This window comes from Coloeus monedula (genome assembly GCF_965178545.1).
Source record: "Coloeus monedula genome assembly, chromosome: 21".
Lineage (NCBI taxonomy): Eukaryota > Metazoa > Chordata > Aves > Passeriformes > Corvidae > Coloeus > Coloeus monedula.
The window spans coordinates 2009632-2029977 of record NC_138801.1 but is presented as its reverse complement, the minus strand read 5'-3'; the positions used below and the strand labels follow the sequence as shown (position 1 = coordinate 2029977).

At 45.0% G+C, this 20346-nt stretch overlaps 1 protein-coding gene across 3 annotated transcripts in view; it reads left to right on the top strand.

The window, feature by feature from the left end:
* The window catches only part of DAB2IP (DAB2 interacting protein), a 163434-nt gene that overhangs the window by 46246 nt on the left and 96842 nt on the right, over nt 1-20346 (top strand). For all 3 annotated transcript variants that reach the window (XM_082295062.1, XM_082295061.1, XM_082295060.1), the window contains exons 2-3: nt 843-946; nt 18404-18522. In XM_082295062.1, the coding sequence (XP_082151188.1) occupies nt 843-946; nt 18404-18522 (223 nt within the window). The remainder of the gene's footprint in view (nt 1-842; nt 947-18403; nt 18523-20346) is intronic.

The window sequence follows — 20346 nt, the reverse complement described above, 5'->3', positions numbered from 1 at the left end:
TGTTTCGTACAGATCTCGGATGATGGCAGGCTTTGGCAAGGGCAGAACCTTGCTGGGGAAACAGCCTCCATGGAAATGCTTGGCTAAGGAGGACTCTGGAATGGTTTTGGGAAGGGAAGCTTGTTACAAGGTCTGAGCATCATTGAATGGCAGCTTGGAAATAAATCTATTTTTCTGAGTTCCATGGTGCTTTCAAAGAGGGTTTGTAAACTGAGGGAACACCACCTTACAGTGCTGTAGCTGACCTGTCCTAACATCTTTCTGAATCTCCTGACAGTGTTCGGCATATTTGTTAATTTTGCCTTTTTGGCCCCCTTCCTTTCTCACCGACGGGGAAGGAGGTAAGTATTCCTATCCTCATTTTATACTTTAGCAAAAGCAGGATTTAATGATTTTTTCCTGGTTCCAAAACAAATTGCTAGAGGCATTAGAGAGGTAACTAAAGCATCCCGTGCCTCCAACCCCATTAGCAGTTTCCCCCGAAGAGGATCAAATCCACGAGTGCACGGATCTGTACTTTGCATATAATTCTCACTCATCTCAATACAGTTTCTGTTTACTCATCTGCAGACTGGAAATAATGATAATGCCAACCTGTCAGGCATTATCTGAAGCTTACAGTTGTATGAAAAATGCTAATTGTTGAAGGTGAAAGTCTTGCTGATGGAATGTTGTTCCAGGCAGCTCGGGGAAATGCGAGCAGAAGCCGTGGAGTCGTCACGCTGGCTCATTTGCGAGGACATCTCGGAAGGAGACGCGGCGTTTTGCACGGCCTGCTGGCGTTCTGGGCTGTCCCTGTGCTCCCGGGTGTGTAACTGTGCCTTGTTTTCTGTGCCCCGCAGAGTCCCCCCCGGAGCGGTGCGGGCAGAGGCGCAGCATGCCCAGCGGCATCTCAGAGAAGAACCCCACCATGGAGCCTGCGGCCACCACGCCCTTCCGGGTCACGGTCAGTGTCTCCCTTCTTCGGGAGTGCTCTGGGATCCTGATGAGTGGCCTGGGGGGCTGCCAGAGGGGAGAGGAACTCGCTCACCCTGAGAGAAGAAGTGCTGCGTGTGAAACTGGGTGGTTACTTGTTTGTGGGGAAATGGGGTGGTGTTAGATGGTGTTAGCAACAAGCAGCTGTCAAATGTATCCTGGTAGAGCAGTAGGGTTTGAATGGAGTCTGGAGCAGTTCGGGTAAGTCGTTCACTCCGGAGACTTTCCTGGAGAGGTTTCCTTGGTGAGTCCTGGTGCAGTGTATTGCTGGGTGCGTTTACCTGTCTGCAGCTGTACAGCGTGTGCTCATACTCCTACAGAGAGAAAACCTCCTCTAGAGGAACCTGTCATTAACTCACGGGACACCTGCCAAGCTGGGATTGCCCAGAGCCTGGGATCCTGTCCCAGCGGGAGCCTGGAGGAGCCATCCACTTTTTCCATGACTTCAATCCCTTTGCTTTGAGATGTCACTGGCTGTTCACTAACATGACTAACAGTGGTCTTGGTGCTCCATGGGAAGGGCACTGCAATGTCCATTTACAAATGGGAACAGGGACCCCAAGAATGGGATCTGTTGGTGCTGAGCCCTGGCTCTGTCACTGCCCAGGGTCAACGCAGTGTGAGGAGCCTGAGCACAGACTCCCCTCCCCACTTCCTGCACTCCTCCATCAGGTGTCTGGGCTGGCTCTCATTGCACACAGGGATTTTTATTCAGAGAAGACACAAATGGTCTTGGAGCAGGTTTGCTCCATGCAGGTTTTCTCTGCAGGCCACACCTTCTTTACAGACTCAGCTGTTGCTTACCAAACCCAGGGAGGCAGAACCAGAATTTCAAAGGAAAGACAATGGTGCAATCTGAAAAAAACAATCTGAGCACACCCAGTTCACCTGAGAACATTTGCACTGGTGAATGAGTCATGATTAGCAGTTTGTACAAGGAGTTTATTTTAGTTCTGTAAATTGTTCTTCCAGCCATCAGAACCTATTGATCTCAGTGAATGAGTGTCCTTGGACCTTAAACAACTACTGCTTGTTGGTGACAAAGGCAAAACATGATGGGAAAATCTGGATTCCTCACAAGACAGAGGATTTGGGAATATTTTTCTTAGTGTCCTTGTAGTCAAAGAAAATAAAAAGCTGTTTATTCCTTTCCAGTGGCATATATCCTGCTTTTTGGGGTTTTTAGAGATGCTATTCCAGCTTTGAGCAGGTCAGCCCTTGGTGGTGGAACAGCTGACGTGGGATTCAGTTCCTTGCTTTGAGCAGCTCTGTTACTCAGTGTGGATTAAATAAACGCAGCCACCACACGGGTAATGCATGACATTTGTCTTCTCTGAGTTAAAATCCACCCTCATCTCATTTCTCCCCTGCTCCCCCTCCGAGTGTCACTGCATTAATATGAATGGCTTCATTAGGTACAGTTGGTGCGGCTGCCCAGCCTTCAGCAGATGTCTGACTTTAGAAATATATTCTCCCTCACCTTCCTTCATTAACCAGAGGAACATTAGCAGTCAGTCCACTCCAGCCACTGGGAATAGTAATTAGTGCCTTAGTTTAGTGGTAATGGGATTATTACTTTTGAGCCTGCTGTTGTAGGTTTGGAAATTGTAAGCTTTTCATATTTTACAGCTGATTGTTCTTCCCTGACATCTCCATCCTTCTGCTGTTGAGTCTCCAAGGGCCTGGGAAGCTCAGGAGCCATTGGATTCAGCTATTTTGGCAGTGTTACACTCCCAGTTGCTTTCTTTCATTTCAGAACTAGAGCAAACTAGGGTGGAAATTTGGGAACTTCCCTTGGGAGCTCCCTTCCCATACAGCAGTTTGCTATATGGGAAGGTTACAGTTAATTGGGCATTGTGGTTTTTGAAAACAAGAGCTCCTGGTAGTTTTTGAATTATAGAACATAACCTTGAAAATCAAGTCTTAAGATTTCTGTATGTTAACATGTGACTAGCTGTTCTTACTCCTTCTCCTAAAAGAAAATTTTAATGAAGCTTCTTAAACTCGGAAAAATCTTCCCTAGTCCTGGTTATCTCATGCTGTATAATAATTATTTTCTGTGTAAATCCCTCCCTTCACTTCCATGCTCTCAGAGCTCTGTATGAGCTGATGCAGAATGGGAAATTGGAGGCTCCAACCCAAGTGGTCACTGAGCTGAGGTCCCTGTTGTGAGCCTGCTCTCAGAACGTGTTCAGATTTTAGTCTCCACTTCCAGTGGACAACTGACAGCAGCTGGTGATGCTGCAGAGCTGGAGACACCAACGTGTCCCTTCTCCATGGCCATGGTTAAAGCCTTGCTTTTAGGAGAATCCAGAGAAGCATTTTGCCTCTCTGCATTGAATCCCAATAGTTTGAGGTGTGAGATGGGTTAAGCCTGACATTTGTGGGGTATTTTATCAAACTCGGGGACCAGAAGCTGGGAAAGTCTGCTGAGTGCTAATTAAATCCTTCACTGTGCCCACGTTGCAGGGAAGTGGTGCAGGGGAGGATTTGCTGAGGCTCACTGGGGAGGACTCGCTCCCATCCCATCAAGCACTGCCATCTATTGACTCCTTCTGTTAGAGCCCGATTTACTTCATTTTCTAGGAAAATATCCCAGGCCAAGCAAAGTCCAAACTGCCAAAAAACTTGAGGAAGCATCTGTATTCTGTCTTTTACTAGACAGAATTTAGGATTTCTTTCTCCAGATCTTGAATCCTCAGTTCTAGCATTAATCATTTGCTTTCCAGGAGCACCAAAAACACTTCAGTGCTTCTTCTGGTTGAAGCTACATTGACTCTGAAAATCCCCCAAAACCACACCAAAACACAGTTTTTCTTCTTGTAATGTGAACTTGTTTTCCTGCAGTTTTCCTGCCTGTTTGGGCTCAGTACACAGCTGAATTTGCAGTGATCCATCATAAGCTACTCCTATGGCATTCCTCCATCTATCCTGGTTTTAATCCTTGATAAATGAAGTATTAAATACTAATGGCAGTAAATGGAAACTCCTGGAGAGATGAAAGTGAAGAGCCTTTCTGCCATTCCTCTTCACTGAACATAATCCTAAATAATGGGATCCCGGTTCAAGCTGCTGTGGACAAGATATAGAGGGATTTTTTTTCCCAAGTTTTTGCCTGTGCATAATACACTCTATTTTCCATTTGAATTTTTTTTTGTTTGTTTGAAAGCAGTCATGTAAATTATATTATAATGACTTGACTTTGGAGAATTTATGTTCCTGTATTATGTGGAGAGTGGAATGACACTTCCCTCGGCATGATCACCCCTCTTTAATTGAAATGTAATTGTTTACTAAACCATTGCAGCTCAGAGGGAAAATTACTATCATTTTGGTCTGTGGCTGCATACATTAAAGTGCCCCTTTTACAGGGATTGAATTTAAGGAGAATAGGAACATTATCACAGATGCTATATAAATATAAAGCCATTATCATTAAACTGTCAGCTGCAACTGACTTTGGGTAACCAGTGTTGGTGGCAGCAAGAAATATGAAAATTACTTGGAGAATGTATCTGTCGGTTCAGTCACCACTTCTGCAACAGGACATGCTTGGAAGCTTTGGGGCTGTGAGCATTTTAGGGATTGGAAGAAAAATGAGGTCATTTGGAGTCTTTGCAGTTATTTCCAGTCTCCCTGGTACTGCTTGGCAGAAATCAGGAGGGCTCATCTGGCCATCAGAGGGGTTCGTCAGGTACCCCAGCACCCAGACTTTGTACCTCAAGCATCTTTTGTGGATGGATTTCCAAGCTCTCCACAAAGGTGGTTCATTCTTACCACCCTCATTTTCCAGCTGGGAAAACCGAGGGAGGGAAAACTTAACTAACTTAAATTTGATCATGCTCCAAAGCCCAAAAATATGTTCTGAGCCGAATTTCTTCATTTCTTATTCCCAATCCTGGTGTTAACCACTAGCTAAGCTATTCCTAATTACCTCTCTGAAATCCTCCTCAGTTTCAAGAGAATTAAATATTCTCCAAATTGATGCTGTAATGTGAAAATGAATAAGTGGGTTCCTGGACTCCCAAGTCCTTGTTCCCAGGGCAGACATGCATTGGCTTTTCTTACTTTCTCTGCCAGCACCTTGTGTTGTCAAATTCCTAATTGCTTGTTATTAAGTTAGAGTCCTCTGCCTTATTTTTCTAAGTCATCTTATTAACATAAATCTGTGGGTATTTTTAATCTTTAAATTTTGCTTGTCCTTTATGAGACATGAGACAAATTCTAGTTAAGGTATGAAGGATGAATTTCATTTTGAAAAAGGGAATCTTTTTCCCTTCTCAATGCTCCCTAGTGTGGGGATTGGAAAATGAACCTGACTGTAAAGATATGTTTAATTCTTTGAGTCTGACCTTGTATCTTGAAATTTTTTTTTTTTTTTAAGTAAACCTGAATTTTCCAGTTGTGGAGTACTGGAAGGTGGCATGGTCAGAGATAGGAGGGACTGTCAGATTTCAGCACAGAGCTGCAGTCCAAACCACTGTGGATTTATGATGTGCATCAAGCAGGAGACAGGAATGACAGGATAAAAGACATGGTGCTATGACCTGCTTCACTGAAAAGGACTCAGCAAGGCAGGGTATGGATTTTTTCCCTTTTTGAACTGAGTATGTTCCAGGGAGGTCTCTTTTTCAGAGCCTGCAGCTGTCTGAAGGACAGTTTTAGAGAAAAGAAGAGCATAAGGGCTCATCAACAGCTTAATTCACACACTGAGGCCACTTTTCTATAGAAGTATTGGTGATCCTGTTGTAGTTTTTGTGGGGTTCTGGCCTGCTTTTGATTGCTGTCACACTGAGGTGGTTGGACAGCAGAGGTTCCACAGGGCAGGGGCAGGGCTGGCTCTGGTGTGTGGCCATGAGGAGGGGATGGGACATGACCTGGTCATCTGCTGCTACATCTCAAGGATGCTTTGTGAGGATCCTCAGTGCCCAGGCAGAGCCTCTGGTTTAATCTGCAGCTTCAACCAAGAGGGAAATGCCACAAATCACTGAATTTCTGTGCCCCAACACCACTGAAATGTGTTCTAGATTAGGGCAGGAACTCACCTTGTTGCTTCCTGGGAGAAGCTTGGGCAGTGGATAAACAGGGAGGCCTGTGCTTCTGGGGAAGATAAAGTCAAATTCTGTGTGGCTCTCAGGTGGAAAGGGAAAAACAAATGTTTCAGGAAGTTGCCTGGCTCTGCAGAGGGTCTAAATTGGCCCAATTCCATTGATTTTGTTCAGCTACTCCAGATGTTTACACTTCCTCAGCCTTTGAGGACACTGAACCGATCCCTCTGGGTTGTGTGAAACCCATGACTCAGAGCAGGGCTCAGGGTCCTAGGGAGGTGAACAGCAGAAAATCCTTGGGACTGGGATAGATTCCTTGTGCCAGGAGGGAGAAGGGAAGGAGTGAGAATGAGAAAGCAGCTCCAAACTCCCTCTCTCCAGAAAGTCTGAGCAAGTTTTTGTGGGATAAACCTGAGGTGTTCTCTTGATTTCCTGACTCTTCTCAGATCCCTCCATTCCTCCACTCCTGGGGAAGCAGTGTTGTAGCCAGATGAGAAATACCAACAGCTCCTGTGTGTTTTCATGGAGAGAGCCCATGGGAGGAATATTTAACATTTAGGCAGTAAGTAGGGCTAATAGGAAATGCTAATTCACATTTCATTCTTTTGATCAGTGTATATTGAATGATAATTACAGTGATAGTACTTGGCACTTCTGTAGCACCTTTCATCTGGAGCTGTTAAAGTGTTCTGCCAATCTGAATGAATTCAGGCTTGCAGGCACTGTGGGGTTGCAATTTACCATAATGCCTGAAAATAAATGGGAAACTAAGGCCTGGGAAGATTATACCACTTTCCCCATCATTCAAAATCTGTATGAAACAGTTGGGGCTGTGTAGTAGTGCTGGGCATCTCATAAGGAACAAAACCAACTCAAAGCATCATTTAAAATGGTGAAAGTGGTTTAAACTGGCCAGATGACAGGCCTTTACTCTCTGAAACATGTTAATTTAGCATTCTTTTTGGTGGTAATTTAACAATTCAGTATACACTCAGGTGCTCTGGTGTATTTTTGTTTGAATTCCCCCCACCGAGAAACAATCTCAGATTCTCCCTGGATTTTTCAGCAAAATACTTGGATCCATATCCGTCCCTTAGAGACTTCTGTCTCCAAAGGATGATTTGAACAGAAGTGTTCATTTCAAAGCTACTACAAGAAAAAAATCTGATAGTGTTTCAGTCTCTTCCCAGGAAGCCCAAGTGCAAACAGCCAGGACTAATTGATAGGCTGTAGGGAGGCAAATGGACCTGACTGGTTTCATTTCTGTGGAGTGAATGAAAGGCACAAAGTAAACAAACAAAAGGTTCAATTTGTTTAAACCTCTGGGCACTGAAAACTCTCCGATTGCTGGTAGCACAGAGAAAAGAGGGCCATTAGAATATGCAACATGACAGTGTCCCTTTAATTTATTTCTGGGTCACAGATAAAGAATTGTCCTGCAGATATGAAAGGTAGGATAATAAACACATTCCATTCTCCCTCTTCCAACAGCACTGACATTGTGCTTTCAGAAAACAAGTCAAAGAGTGGAAGGTATTATCTGAATCTCCTGGAGACCTTCAGTGGAACATGAGTGCCCATTGCATCAGGACCTTCATCTCTGAACTTCTTCCATTTGAGATTTGTACTGCTTTAGCTCAGGGATATTGGGTATTTACTTAAATACTGAATTCATTGCACTGGAATTAATAGAAGTGTCTATCGTTGCCACAGTTCACTGTGAATAGTTTTCAATACATTTCTACAAGTTTTGTTTCTGAGACAGATTTTGTCTTTAGTTTAGACTAAACACTTCTCCTTAATTGCCAGAACTTATTTTGAGCCATAATTTCTTGATCTTTCATTGTGGATGGTTCACATGGCACCTGTGTACTTTGATAATAATGAGGGTGCTGTGGCAGGAAATCATGTGAGAAATGCCCCATCCCAGCTGGAAGTGATCTTGTCTGTGTTGTTCACCCCGTGAAAGTGGCTGAGCTTTAACACACGTGGAGGAGCTTATGGCCCTTCCTGTTGAGCTGGATCATTTGGAAGTTGTTTTGGAGGTTTCTTCTTCCCCTCCAAATCCCAGCCTGGTGCTGCCTCGTGTGAGGCTGTTTCTCCAGGTGGTGACACTGTTGTTCCAAACCAAGTGCAGCTGCTTGGAACAGCAGGTCTGATTCCATGGTCTCCTGGTGACTGCATGGACTCAGGATACTGCAGGAAAGACCTTTGATTCCGCGGCTCTGGGTGGAGCACGCATGGGAAGATGACATTGATTTCTATATACTTTTTTCAAACTTTGGTTGCCATGGAAACAAGATTCCCTTTCTCCTCCATGCTGTCACTTTTCCTCAGCACTGCACTCTGATAAGCAATAGGCTGTGTTTGTCCTCCCCACACTCTTTTTCCCAGTGATATTCATGGCTCAGGCATCAAGGATAATTTGAGAGAGAGAGCTGGGGAAGCTCTGCTGCTTTTCCTGAGGTGTTCAGGTGTTCCCAGGCCTGGCACTGTGCCAGGAACTTTCTTGTCTTTATCTTCCTCCATAATTACAGTGGATCATATCTTCCCTGCAACATTTTTCAAAGCACCAAGGAAATTAGCTCCAGAACTAGTCATGTCTTTATTTCCTGAATGGCTCCATAGTTCCCTGCACGGCTTTGCAGCATGAGTTCACCCTGAGCAGCATAACCTGTCCCTGTCCCTGCCCTTGTCCCCTCCCTTCATTCCTGTCTCTTGCGAGGTCATCTCCATGGCATTCCCAGGATGGGACAGGCTGACCTGGTTGGAGTACATAATTAAGGTTACTTTACTTGAGTAAACTCAAGGTTACTTTTACTTTACATTTTACAAGGAGTCCCATGGAAAAGGCGAGGGGCGATGGGTACAGGTTGCCCCTGGAGAGAGGCCATTTAGACACAAGAGGAAAAAATTTTTTGCTGTTCTTAGGGGGTGGAGGAGGAGACCTTCACATCCCTTCCTGGGAAACAAGGAAGTGTCCCAGCTGATGTGGCACTGGCTGTGACTGAGGGACACATGCTGGGCCTGCCCTCAGGCCCTCTGGGAATGAAGTATTCCTTGATAATTAGCAACCAAGTCAAAAATAGTTAAGGAATAAGTGAATGACACTTAAATCTGCCTGATAGAATTGAAATTTCCTGCTGGATGACAAAATTCTGCTTTAAAGATGGTAAATCCACTGCTAATAATTAGGCAAGAAATAATCACTGCTAAGACCCAAAAATAGGATCTGTCACTTGCAATGTCTGTCTTATTATTTTGAGGGATAAACTAGCAGTGAACTTAATTTTTGCCTCCAGTTCCTGAAGGATATTATTTTTGGTTTATATCTTTCAGTGTGAGTGTTTTAACAGAATTGTCAGTTGTGCTGCCTCACATCACCTTCCTCAGCACCTCAGCCCAAAATCAGACACTAAGTATGAGCTGAGGAGGAAGAGGAAAGGAGTAAAGGTGGAAAAAAATAGCAGGGAGTACTCTTGCCTTGGTTTTCATTTCTCTCTGAGCTTTCTTAATCAAAAAGCTCTCTGATCTGTGTGTCCTGAAGGATGGAGAAATCATGAAAGCCAGGCTGGTACTCCTGGAAGTGTCATATGTGTGTTATATTTATCCTACCATTGTAATTTTTCTCCCTTTTTCTGAAGCTGTAAGTAGGAGGTGAATCAAACCGAAATAGCTATTTTCATAAATTCTGAGATGAGGATAAATGAACTTCAGTATTTGCACAATGTCTGGGAAGTGAGTTGTCTAGGGAGGTAGATAGGGGAAATGCAGGACTGATGTGTCATCTGAATTCCAGTTGGTATTCCCCACACCTTTACAAAAGTGAACATTTTTGTTTGATTGCAGCTGTAATTATTGCTGAATACAAATGTTCCAATTTAAGCTGCAGAAATGTGGGGAAAGTCTTTGAAGCCAAGAGCATCTGCCTGGAACATGAGTTTCATATTTGAATGAGTAACTTTTACTGCAAAATTACACAATGAATCCCTACATTCAAAAGATAATAATATTTTTTTACTCTAAACACATCATCTACCAACTGCTTTTTCAAATTTATTGGCTTGGCAGCTGGTTTTGTAGAAAATGTGTTCCTAAAAGAACACAAGGTTTGTCAGTGAAAATAAGGCAGCTTGGTGTTGATACCTTCCTGTAGACTTAGAGCTGGCCATCAGTATTGTGGAAAATGGGATTCTCTCTTCCAGTATTTGCTCTTCTCCAGGGGTTTCAGGTGGAAGTGAGCAGGGAGATGCCTGACACAGCAGGACATCCACGTGCTGCTCCAAGACCATAAATCAAAGTAGGGAAAGCAGGGATAAAACACACTCATGATCCAGTTTACTCGGCATCATATCCAAAGGTGGACTTTAAAAGGGAACAGTAATGTAAGGAGATTTATGGAGATGGTTTTCTCCTCTCCCCTGTATGTTTATTGCTCATCTTGGAGAGCTCTGATACCTGTTTTAGCAGGAGCAATGTATTTGGGTGGTTGGAGGGCTAGCATAGGAATGAGCACTTGAGAAGTAATCCTGGCTTTGCAGCTTATCTGTGGATAGTCAGTGCAGCAAATCACTTGGACAGCTCTGCCTTCACCCTCCTCCCTCTGTGACCTGCCAAAAGCTTCCATTCTCACAGCATTTCCTACCTGCTCTCCCACCTCCACGAGCGTGCCCTCGATTCTCCCTCCTTGGACAGTAAGCTTGTTGAAGCATGGATCTGCCTGGGGACTGGCTTTTAAAAGGCATATTCTCATTTCTGAGATTCCAAAAGAATTAATCTGCTTTATATGAAAAAAATACATTTTTTTCCTGAAATAGAAGGGCACAGTGGTTGATGCCAGCTATTCCTAGACAGGTTTTGTACCTGGTGTAATTGTACTGAGCTCCAGTGGTCAGTGACCCACTAGAGCTGAAGTGCTGCCCCACAGAAACAGTTCCAAAGTGCAGCTCTTGAAAGCTCCTGGGCTCCTTAGCCCTTGGCAAAAGCCCAAGTGACCTGGATCAGGATGTTTTGGAGCTTTGGATACAGCAGTTTGTCATCTGGGTTGAGTGACTGTTGTTAAATGAGGAAACTGCTCCATCCCACTGAAATCCTCCTGCAGGTGCCACCCTTGCTTGGCTTCCCTGGGTCAGGCTGTCTCCAGTCCTGCTCTCTTTGGGTGAATCACTGGGTTTGCTCTTCAAGGTTTCTTGCATTCTTCCCCTGTCTCTGTTTCCACATCATTCATCCCTGATTGCTCAATTACCCTTCTCCTACCTTCCCAAGGAAGATTTATCTGTCTTGTTGGGATATGAAATGTTGACCGTATGATAATTACGGAGCTGGGAACAAATAATCCAGAGTAGTGTGGGTTTGTTTTAATAGGAGAACAAAAGAATCCAAATGGAAGAACCAGGTGATCCCTGAATAACGACGGCTGTTGAAGTGTGGTTGTCTTCTCGATTCTTCCTGACACTTGCATTCCTTCACCCTTTATTAATGTCCCACCTGTTCCCTGTCCATGTTCCATGGAAGTCATCAGTGCTAATTGGAGAATACTGATCCAGACTTCCCAAGGTTTCTGTTACTCTACCAAAGGCTGGGAATGGGATCTTTCCCTGGTAGAAAAGAACAGGAAAGGAACAGAGTGAAATTCTGCAAAGAAGCACTTGGCTGAAAATATCAGGGAGAATGTCCTGAGCTGAAAGCTGTCAGTGCATGGAATTCTTTCTCCAGGGCAGTGGGAGAAGACCCCGTGACCAAGACAGTTTCAACAAGATAGGTAAAATCTTTACAAAAATCAAGCTCAAGCAGCAATCCTTTATTGGCCAGAGGTGGGAAAGGGATGAGATGTTGTGTGTTAATGTGTTCTGTTACTGCTGCTTCTCTGTGCTTTGCTGATACTCACATGGGTGAGATTTGCCATATTCATAATTAACCCTCAGTGCCTCTCGTTTGACGTAATTCCAGCTTTCCTGACCTGGCCAGACCCACACTGTCCCCTGGGTGACCTGGGGGACATCAGTGCATCTTCATCTGATTTTTCAGATGGGCTCAGCTGAGTGTTTGCAATGACACTGCAGATCTGATTAATCTCTGGCCGTGGCAGGGCAGTGTTGCTAAGCAGCACTGACAACACGAGCTGCTTCTCACATTCCGGGGCTGCTTTATGGCCTGGCTCCCAGACGTCCCCTCTCATGATCCTAAGTGCTGGATCTCCGTGTTTATCCTTTAACTCCTGATGCCAGAGCACGAGTCTGACCACAGCATGTGGAGCAGCAGGATTGGAGTTTTTATTGCCAGTTATCACTGGCCATGCAATGGGTTTGCAGCCATTTTGTCATTCCTTTGGGATTAGCCTAATTCCAAGACACTTCTGTCTCAGAGGGGCTTTCCTTATCCCTTTAGAAGAATGTTTTAGGGTAGCATCAGTCAGAGCAAGTGGTGGTTCCTTGCTCTTAGTGAGACATCAGGGGAGGTTTAGATGAGATATTAGGAAAGATTTCTTCAAGGAAGGGGTTGTCCAGTGTTGGAACAGGCTGCCCAGGGCAGTGGTAGAGTCACCATCCCTGGAAGTGGATGTGGCACCTGGGGACACGGTTTAGCGGTGAACAGGGTGGTGGTGCTGGATCGGCAGCTGGACTTGGTGATACTAAAGGTTTTTTCCAGCCTTAATTCCATGATTCTCTGCTCTGCTTCTGCCTCTAGGGGCTCACAGGGTGACTGGGAACAGTCCTGAGATTCATCAAATTAAATGGAGAAAGAGACACTGAGGGACTTTGCACCCACTTGAACAAAGTCACAGGTTCAGAAGAGAACACACGTTAATCTGTGGGGGCATTTCTAGGTCCAGAGAGAATAAACTCTTTTGGTTTTCTATTGAAGTTCACATCTCTCCTGCTCTGCAGACTTTGGGAGACTGTTGCTCTCCTTTTCCCTTTCCCTGGGATTGCATTGGGCAAATCTTCACAATCACAGCAAGCTGGGGTTTGCCACGTAAACAAAATTTGGGGGTGCTGGTTGATAAACTTCCAAAACTGTAATTTCCTAAGGTTCCTGCAGGTTTCTCATAAGTTTGGGGGTTGTTCAGTCTCAAGGTTGCCGCTCTCTTGCCTCCCATGTGCCCAAGTTCAAAACAGCCCCTGTGCAGGCCTCCTGCACTCTGGAAATGCACTTTTTGGGGAAGGGAATTCCATAGGGGCCGTGTGCTCAGTCACCTGAACAGAGCCCTTCATCACACCTGACAGGAGCAGAGCTGCAGGATAGCAAAGCAACTTACAACTCCAAAGTTCAAATCAAAAGAGCTGACAGAAATAAATGATATATGAAGTGTTTGAGGGGCTACAGACACTTCCAGCCCTGTGCCTCTAACACTGAACAAATGAAAAATATTTGATCCATAAAGGTCAGTGTTGTACAGAAATTCCCTTCCTGCCCTGCTTCAGTGCCAGGGACCACTTGGGGAATTATTTCTGTTCTTGGGCTTCCAAGGGACACAAATGGTGCCTAAACTCACCCTCAGTGTTGTTTTGGCCTCTGTAGTCGTGTTGTACAGAAAGAAGGGTAAAAATGTGCACTTAGATGTCTTTACCTAGCAACAAGCAGTATCAGATGCTCCCCCAAAAAGGTTTCTCTTTTATTTTGAAAGCTAAGACTAACGTTGGTAATTGTAGAAATGGGAAAACTCACGTTTGGAACATATTAATGGCTATAAAAGGATACTTAGTTTTGGCACAGCTCTACTTGTTTCACAAATACAAATATTAATTATCCATTCAGTGGAGCCTCAGTAAGAGGGTATTTCCATGTGCTGTGCAGGAGCAAAAAAAAAAAAAAACCCAAACTAATTCCAGAATTAAATTAAGTTTAATATCAAAAATAAAAATTGTAAAGGGCAGAATAAGGATGGGTCTGGTAGAAAAGATTTACTCCCTGTTTTATACCTTATCCCTGACAGAGCAGAGCACATGGAGACCTGGGATGAAAGGCTGCATGACACGTTTGTACTCAGAGCAAATATTTATAGCAGTTTCCTTATTATGAGTAGTGAAAAAATTTCTGATGTCCTCTCATGTCCCCTGGAGTTGAGATTTGCTTGAACTAAGACAAAAAGATGTGGAAGAACTTTAAGAATAACCCCATCTGTCCAGTAGTTCCTGTGGTCTGCCTTTGTAGGGGCTGTTCTGTGTGGGTTTGGGACGAGAGCAGCAGCTGGGGTTGTGTCTGTGCTCCTGTCTGACCAGTGCCCTCCCCGTGCCCCAGGTCTGCCCAGCCCTCTCCCTGTTTTCCTGGCTTAGAGAATACAGAGAGCTGCCAGGACTGTTCCAAATAAAGCTGCTTGTGATGCATCCAGCCTGATTTATTGATATATCATTTTTTAAGTTTTATCTCTATTGTGTTTCCATGGTGCCGGGTTTTTACCTTTATAACTTTATCGTGTGGGTTCGCTGCGAGTGAACATTATTGGTGTGGGAGTCAGCTCCAGACACAAGACTTGCATCATTACTTTATGTTTAATAAAACAGGAGCTCCAGATTTTGCTGTCATTAACACTCTGCTCAGTTTTGTCCCCCTCCCTTTTTCTCTCTTCTTTCTAGTTTTTTTCTTGTTGCCCCAGGGTGTGTGGAATTCTACAGTTCCTGCATCTCAAAGGGATATGGTGGTGATGGGTTTGCACATATGCTTTAGAAGTATTATAATACCAAAAATATCCAAATAATATAATATAATATAATATAATATAATATAATATAATATAATTTCCAGGTTCTAGAGTAATTGAAAATGAAATTTGATAAGGAAGAAAATGAAATTTGATAAGGAAGAAAAATTTAAATGAGAGTCCCACCTTTCTCTGTCTGCAGTGAGATGATGGCATTGAATTTTGGGTTTGTCAAACATGTAAGAAAAGAGCCCAAATCACAGCAGATTAATTGTACTGTTTTGAATTGTGCCATCCTGTTTTAGCTGAAGTTGCTGTGGTTGTGATTAAGCCATTCCTCAAAAGGATCTGTTTTGTTTTCTTTTGTCTTCGTTCTTTGTGTCTTATTATGACTCCAGTCAGCTCTTGTGATTAGAGCGATTGTACTCCGAGCTTGGAGATGTCAGAGGCAAAGCAGCAGAAACAAAGCAGGAAAAGCAATGCCCTTGCACTTGAAAAGTGAAATCAGTGCTCAGTGGGAGCTCTGTGTGTTCCCAGAGAAGCTGTGGCTGCCCCTGGATCCCTGGCAGTGTCCAAGACCAGGCTGGACGAGGCTTGGAGCAGCCTGGGATGGTGGAAGGTGTCCCTTCCCATGGCAGGGGGTGGAACTGGATGCTGTTGAAGGTCCTCCCAACCCAAACCACTATGTGATTCCATGGTTCATCCCTTTTTCTTGCCAGATTTGATGAATTCTGCACCACATTGCTCTGCGGGCTTTCATGGATTGCATGGGGCCATACTCTTGACCAGAGGGATTGTCTCTAAAGACCCTAAAGGATCTCTTCTTGCTCAGAGTTTAGGCTGTGCAGGGATGAATTTGTATAGCTAGTACCTCTGCTTCCATTGTAAAAGATATTTCATAATTTACTCTGTCTGAAGGGATTCTTGGGCTCTGCAGATTTCTATTTTTTGTCCTTTCATAGAGACTATTAACTTCTGAATGAAACCTTTCTCAGTTACTAGTTTAATCTTTGCTAAGATATTTTTACTGGTGGTGAATGCTGCCCACACACAGGAAGACACAATTCTGCCCTAGACAGTTCTCAGTATAAACTTAAAAGTGTATAAAGAACATGCATGCAAAGGGCAGTGCTTTAATTGCTGGAACTGACAAGAATGCAGCTCAGCTAGAGGAGCAGGCAGTGCTCCGAGGATGGGATTAGCCTTGTTTGTCTGGAGATCAGAATCAAATGTTATTTAAAGTCATAAATGAAGAAGAAATGGATCATGTCCTTATGATCTCACTAGGAAAGCTTGGTGGTCACACCCCAGGTCAGAATCTCTCTCTTGTATTTTCACAGACAAATTTCTGTCTTTTCTTCTTACCCCATCTGAAAATTACAGAAGGTATTAATTCACACATTAGACTTTCTGATCTCTGGTGTGCACTATGGAGGTGCAAAGTATCGCTATAGCAGCATAATTTATCAGCATTAAAATCTCTGACATCTCATTCTCCCAAGGAAGCTGGCAATGAAAACGGAAAATGGCTCAGTGTGATCTCCTTCTGGTGGCAACAAATGGAAAAACAATGGGAAACAGAAGGAGAGTAATGTCTTGCTGCAACCCTAAATTCTAATTTCCAAATCCTGCATGGATCATGGAAGAATTGTGGAAATGTGGAATACATGATAGAGGAAGAAAAATGTCACCATTGGCTGCAGAAGGCATTTGGGTTGTTCCTTATCAATTCCCTGTCCAGAGTTCAAAGCTATTCTTGGATTGAAGAAGTGGCTTGATGAAATGAGGACATATTTGTGGGTGGGCTGGCAGGGATTAAGGAACACCAACCTCCCGCTCCTGGGCCAAAACCTTCTCACCAGAGTAGTTTAGGGCAATATCAGGGGCTTGGCCAGTCGTGTATTTTGGATTTTCCCCTCACAGCAAATATTGGCCTGTGTCCATAGCAGGCAACCAGAGCCTGGTCCAGTCAGAGCAAACAAGAGCATGGAGAGTTGGTATGATGAGTGTGAGGCTGATACTGAGTTGATATGATGAGTATGGGGCTGATAGCACGTTGATACGATGAGTAGGAGGCTGGCTAAGGTCTGAGTACTGAGGGAAATGTCTTAACAATGCTCTAGATAATGCAAATCCTCAAATTTGCTTTTCACAGCCGTGTTTCTCTATACTATAAAATTCTCTAAAGGTATTTCTCAGGGACAGAACCCTTTTGAAAAGGCCTTTGTTACCTCACACATTGCCTTTGTGCAGGATGACAAAGTGTACAATGCGATGGCCTGTGTTTTATACCTCCTGCTATTTCAGTCATGCAAATAGCTCCCGGAGAAATATTCAGTTCACATGAATGGCATGTTACATACCTCGTTTGTAAGTGAAGTGGCACTTAATAAATGTGAAACACCTTTGGTTATCTAGATGTTTGAAATTCTTGGTGCACTTACGAACAGGAAAGTCACTACCACACAGAGTGCCCGGGGAGATTTTGCAGCTTGAGAAAGACATAATGTGAGCCATGAATATCCGAGGTGGGGAAGGAGTGTTTAAATGGCATGAACAAATGACAGGCTACATAGAAGTTAGACTGTGATTATCTCCCTGCAAGACATATTAAAGGTATTCATTTATAAAAGGGAGCTGCTAAGGATCCATTCCTGTATGTTGAGTGGAGGAACTCCTGAGGCTCCTGCCTGGAGCAGGGGGTGCACTGTGGGCATGGCTGGGATGCTGCTCTGGTACTCTCACGTTTCCTTCCTTACGCGTGTCAGAATCTGTGCTTGATCCGTGAATACCTTGCCCCTTTGCTGGGGCTGGGGAAGGGAAGAGGTGTGTGGAGAACCTCAGGTTCTGCAGGGATTGCTGAGCTGTTTATGTGGAGCTGATCTGTTTCTTTAGTGTGATGGTCCCTAAAAGGAACACGCCTTCAGGCTTCACCCCGAAATCCTGGTTTCTCTTTAAAATGGCCCCCCACTTTCTCTGGCCAAAGTGCTTGACCCTCTCGGACCATTCTCATGCGCTGTAGATGCCGGCCAGCACAGTAGTATTATACTTTTATTGCCTTATTTAGCGGAGAGATTAAATGTAATGTTCAGATTATGTAGAACATTAACTCCTAACAATAAGCAAATAACACATTAGAAGCTTTGCTATTAAAACGTTTAGTGCTGGCTTTGCTGTGGAGCTCTCCAGGAGCCGTGACTTATGTTCCGTGAGGGAGGAGGTTCGGCGGAGAAGAAGGAACGAGCGTCTCTTTCTTCTCTAAGGTGGTGCCTGTAGCCCCGAGCCCACAGGCGGTGTTCGGACGAGCTTTATGGAGCTCCGTCCATGTAGCTGAAACACCTGAGCCCGGCTGTGCCGGCCATGGCCGCGAATCCGGGGGGTTTCGAGCAGGTAACGGAGCTCTCCCGTGTGCCGGCGGCTCGGCGTGGGTGGCGTCTGGGCTGGGGCGGCCGGACCCAGCCCCTGCTCCCGTCAGGAGCTGCGATGTGCCAGTCTTGTCTTTCAGACGGGATTTTTATGGGAGCTGATGGTTGCCAGGGCAACGGAGGCTTCGGGGAGTCTCGCGCGCCGCAGCCCCGGCCTGGGAGCGCCGGGAGCAGATGTTGGCTGACGCCAGGCGCTGCCAGCGCCGCTCATGCGGGAGCTGCCGGGGACGCTGTGCCCGGCTGCACGGGCGGCACCGCTCCCGCTCCCCGCTCCCCTCTGCCCTGTAATTTAGTATTCTTGTCTCACCCCACAGGGGTTCCTCAGCCGTCGGCTTAAAGGCTCCATCAAAAGGACAAAGAGCCAACCGAAGCTCGATAGGAACAGCAGCTTCCGGCACATTTTACCTGGCTTCAGGAGTGTGGACCATGAAAGGTAAGGGGATGTTTCGCGGAGGGTGTGGGAGAGAGAAGGAAGATACTGATTTTTCCAGCTCTTGTTAAGATATCTTGCTTATCTTATTCAGAGCAAGGGCTGCATCTCTGATAGAAGTAGACTTGGTTAATTGCAAGAGGGGTAGTTTTAATTTGTTGCTGAGGATGCGGTGCAAGCCCTCCCTTTTCAGGTTAAATTCCAGGTGCAGAGAAGCCTGACTGCTCTGCTTTCTCTTTCTCAATAAATCCTAAGTTGATGCACCCGCATATAAATAGCACAGAGATGCAGCAGCCAGAGCCGACTGATGCAGGTGAGGGAGGGAGGGGAGGGATGCTCCCACACTGGACTGCACCGATCACAACTGGGTTACACACGGTAGGAACAATACCATGGAACAATAACAACCATAATCTCCCCAAATGCCTGTCTCCCCCTCACACACATCCGTCTCCATCCCGCCGTTGTCTGCTGTCATTACACGGAGATGGAGCCTCGGCGTGTGGCTGGAGCTGCTGCTTGTCTGAGCCATGACAGGAGCTCAGTCCAGGAGGGATGTGTTGCAGGGAATGTGCAGATGGATCTGATAAAGCATTTCACGTGGGATGGCCAGTATTGGAGCAAATTTGGAGTAAAATAAAAGAGAAATGAGATCTTGGGTTTATTCTTCAGCTGGTTTAGAAAGGAGAGCAGCTCTTTAGTGGATTTGTGTGTATTTATGTATGTGTAGATTTATGTCAGTGTGAGCATCAGACAGGCACCGTTCGAGGTAAATTCATGTGGAAATTCACATGCAGATCAAGGTCGTGATTGGGGAAGACAGATTCCTTTACCAACCACAGAAACAGACCAGTGGTTTGCTTCCAAAAGGAAGATCTTTCAACCTTACACAAATCATTTTGGGGGGTGACAGAAATATTGAAGTGCCAGGAAAAGTCTGCATCTGAAAATTCCACCAGGCTGGACATACCCTGATGTAACCAGTTCAGAACAGAGGCAGTTTAATACCCCAGGTACTTGAGAACCCATTGAGTAAATGCTTCACTTTGAAAAGCAATGACAACTTACTTTGTCTTAGCTGTACTTACTCACTGGAGGGGCCGTGAGCTTTTGAAGCCCTCAAATAACAACTGTCAATCTGGATTTTGCCTTACCTGACCTATTGCAGCCTCCTAGGCTTTTTCCTTCTGGATTCTGCAAGTGAAGTGATTGTGGTGGTTAGTGCCGAGTAAGATTTCAGGGATTACTATCTGGGCAGACAGAGTTGATTTGATTCCTGTGCTGCAGTTTTCCCAAACGCTCGAAGTAGGGCACTGTGTTCCAGAGGGAAGCGAGCGGAGCCGGGTGGCCGGGAATGTGCCTACGGGGTGCTGCTGCTCTGCTGGGAGAACAGGCAGATTAGGCAATGTTTCCTTTCTACCTGGATGAGTTTTGTTTTGTTCTGTGACTTGGCAGGATAGGATATGGGAATTAACTGTTCTGGCCAGCCCTGCAGCCAGAGTCATTTTCCCAAATTAAGCCTTGTAATTTCCCTGCCCTCCCAGCACAAGAGCCCCGGAGCTGGCTGGGCTTCCAGAGAGCCAGATGTACTGCAACTTCTCCTTAAAGAGACTCAGGGAATGCTGCAATGTGTTTGCAGTGTAGAGCTGAAAGGGTGGCTTAGAGGAGAGGTGGCACTTGGCAGCCTCAAATAACCAAAGATTTGCTTATATGAGTATGAGAAACTGAAAATGAATGATACCTTAATGATACCTGAGATTAGACCTTCTGTTAGGCAGGCATCACTCAAAAATGCACTTCCTCTGTGATACACAGACATCCCTGAGC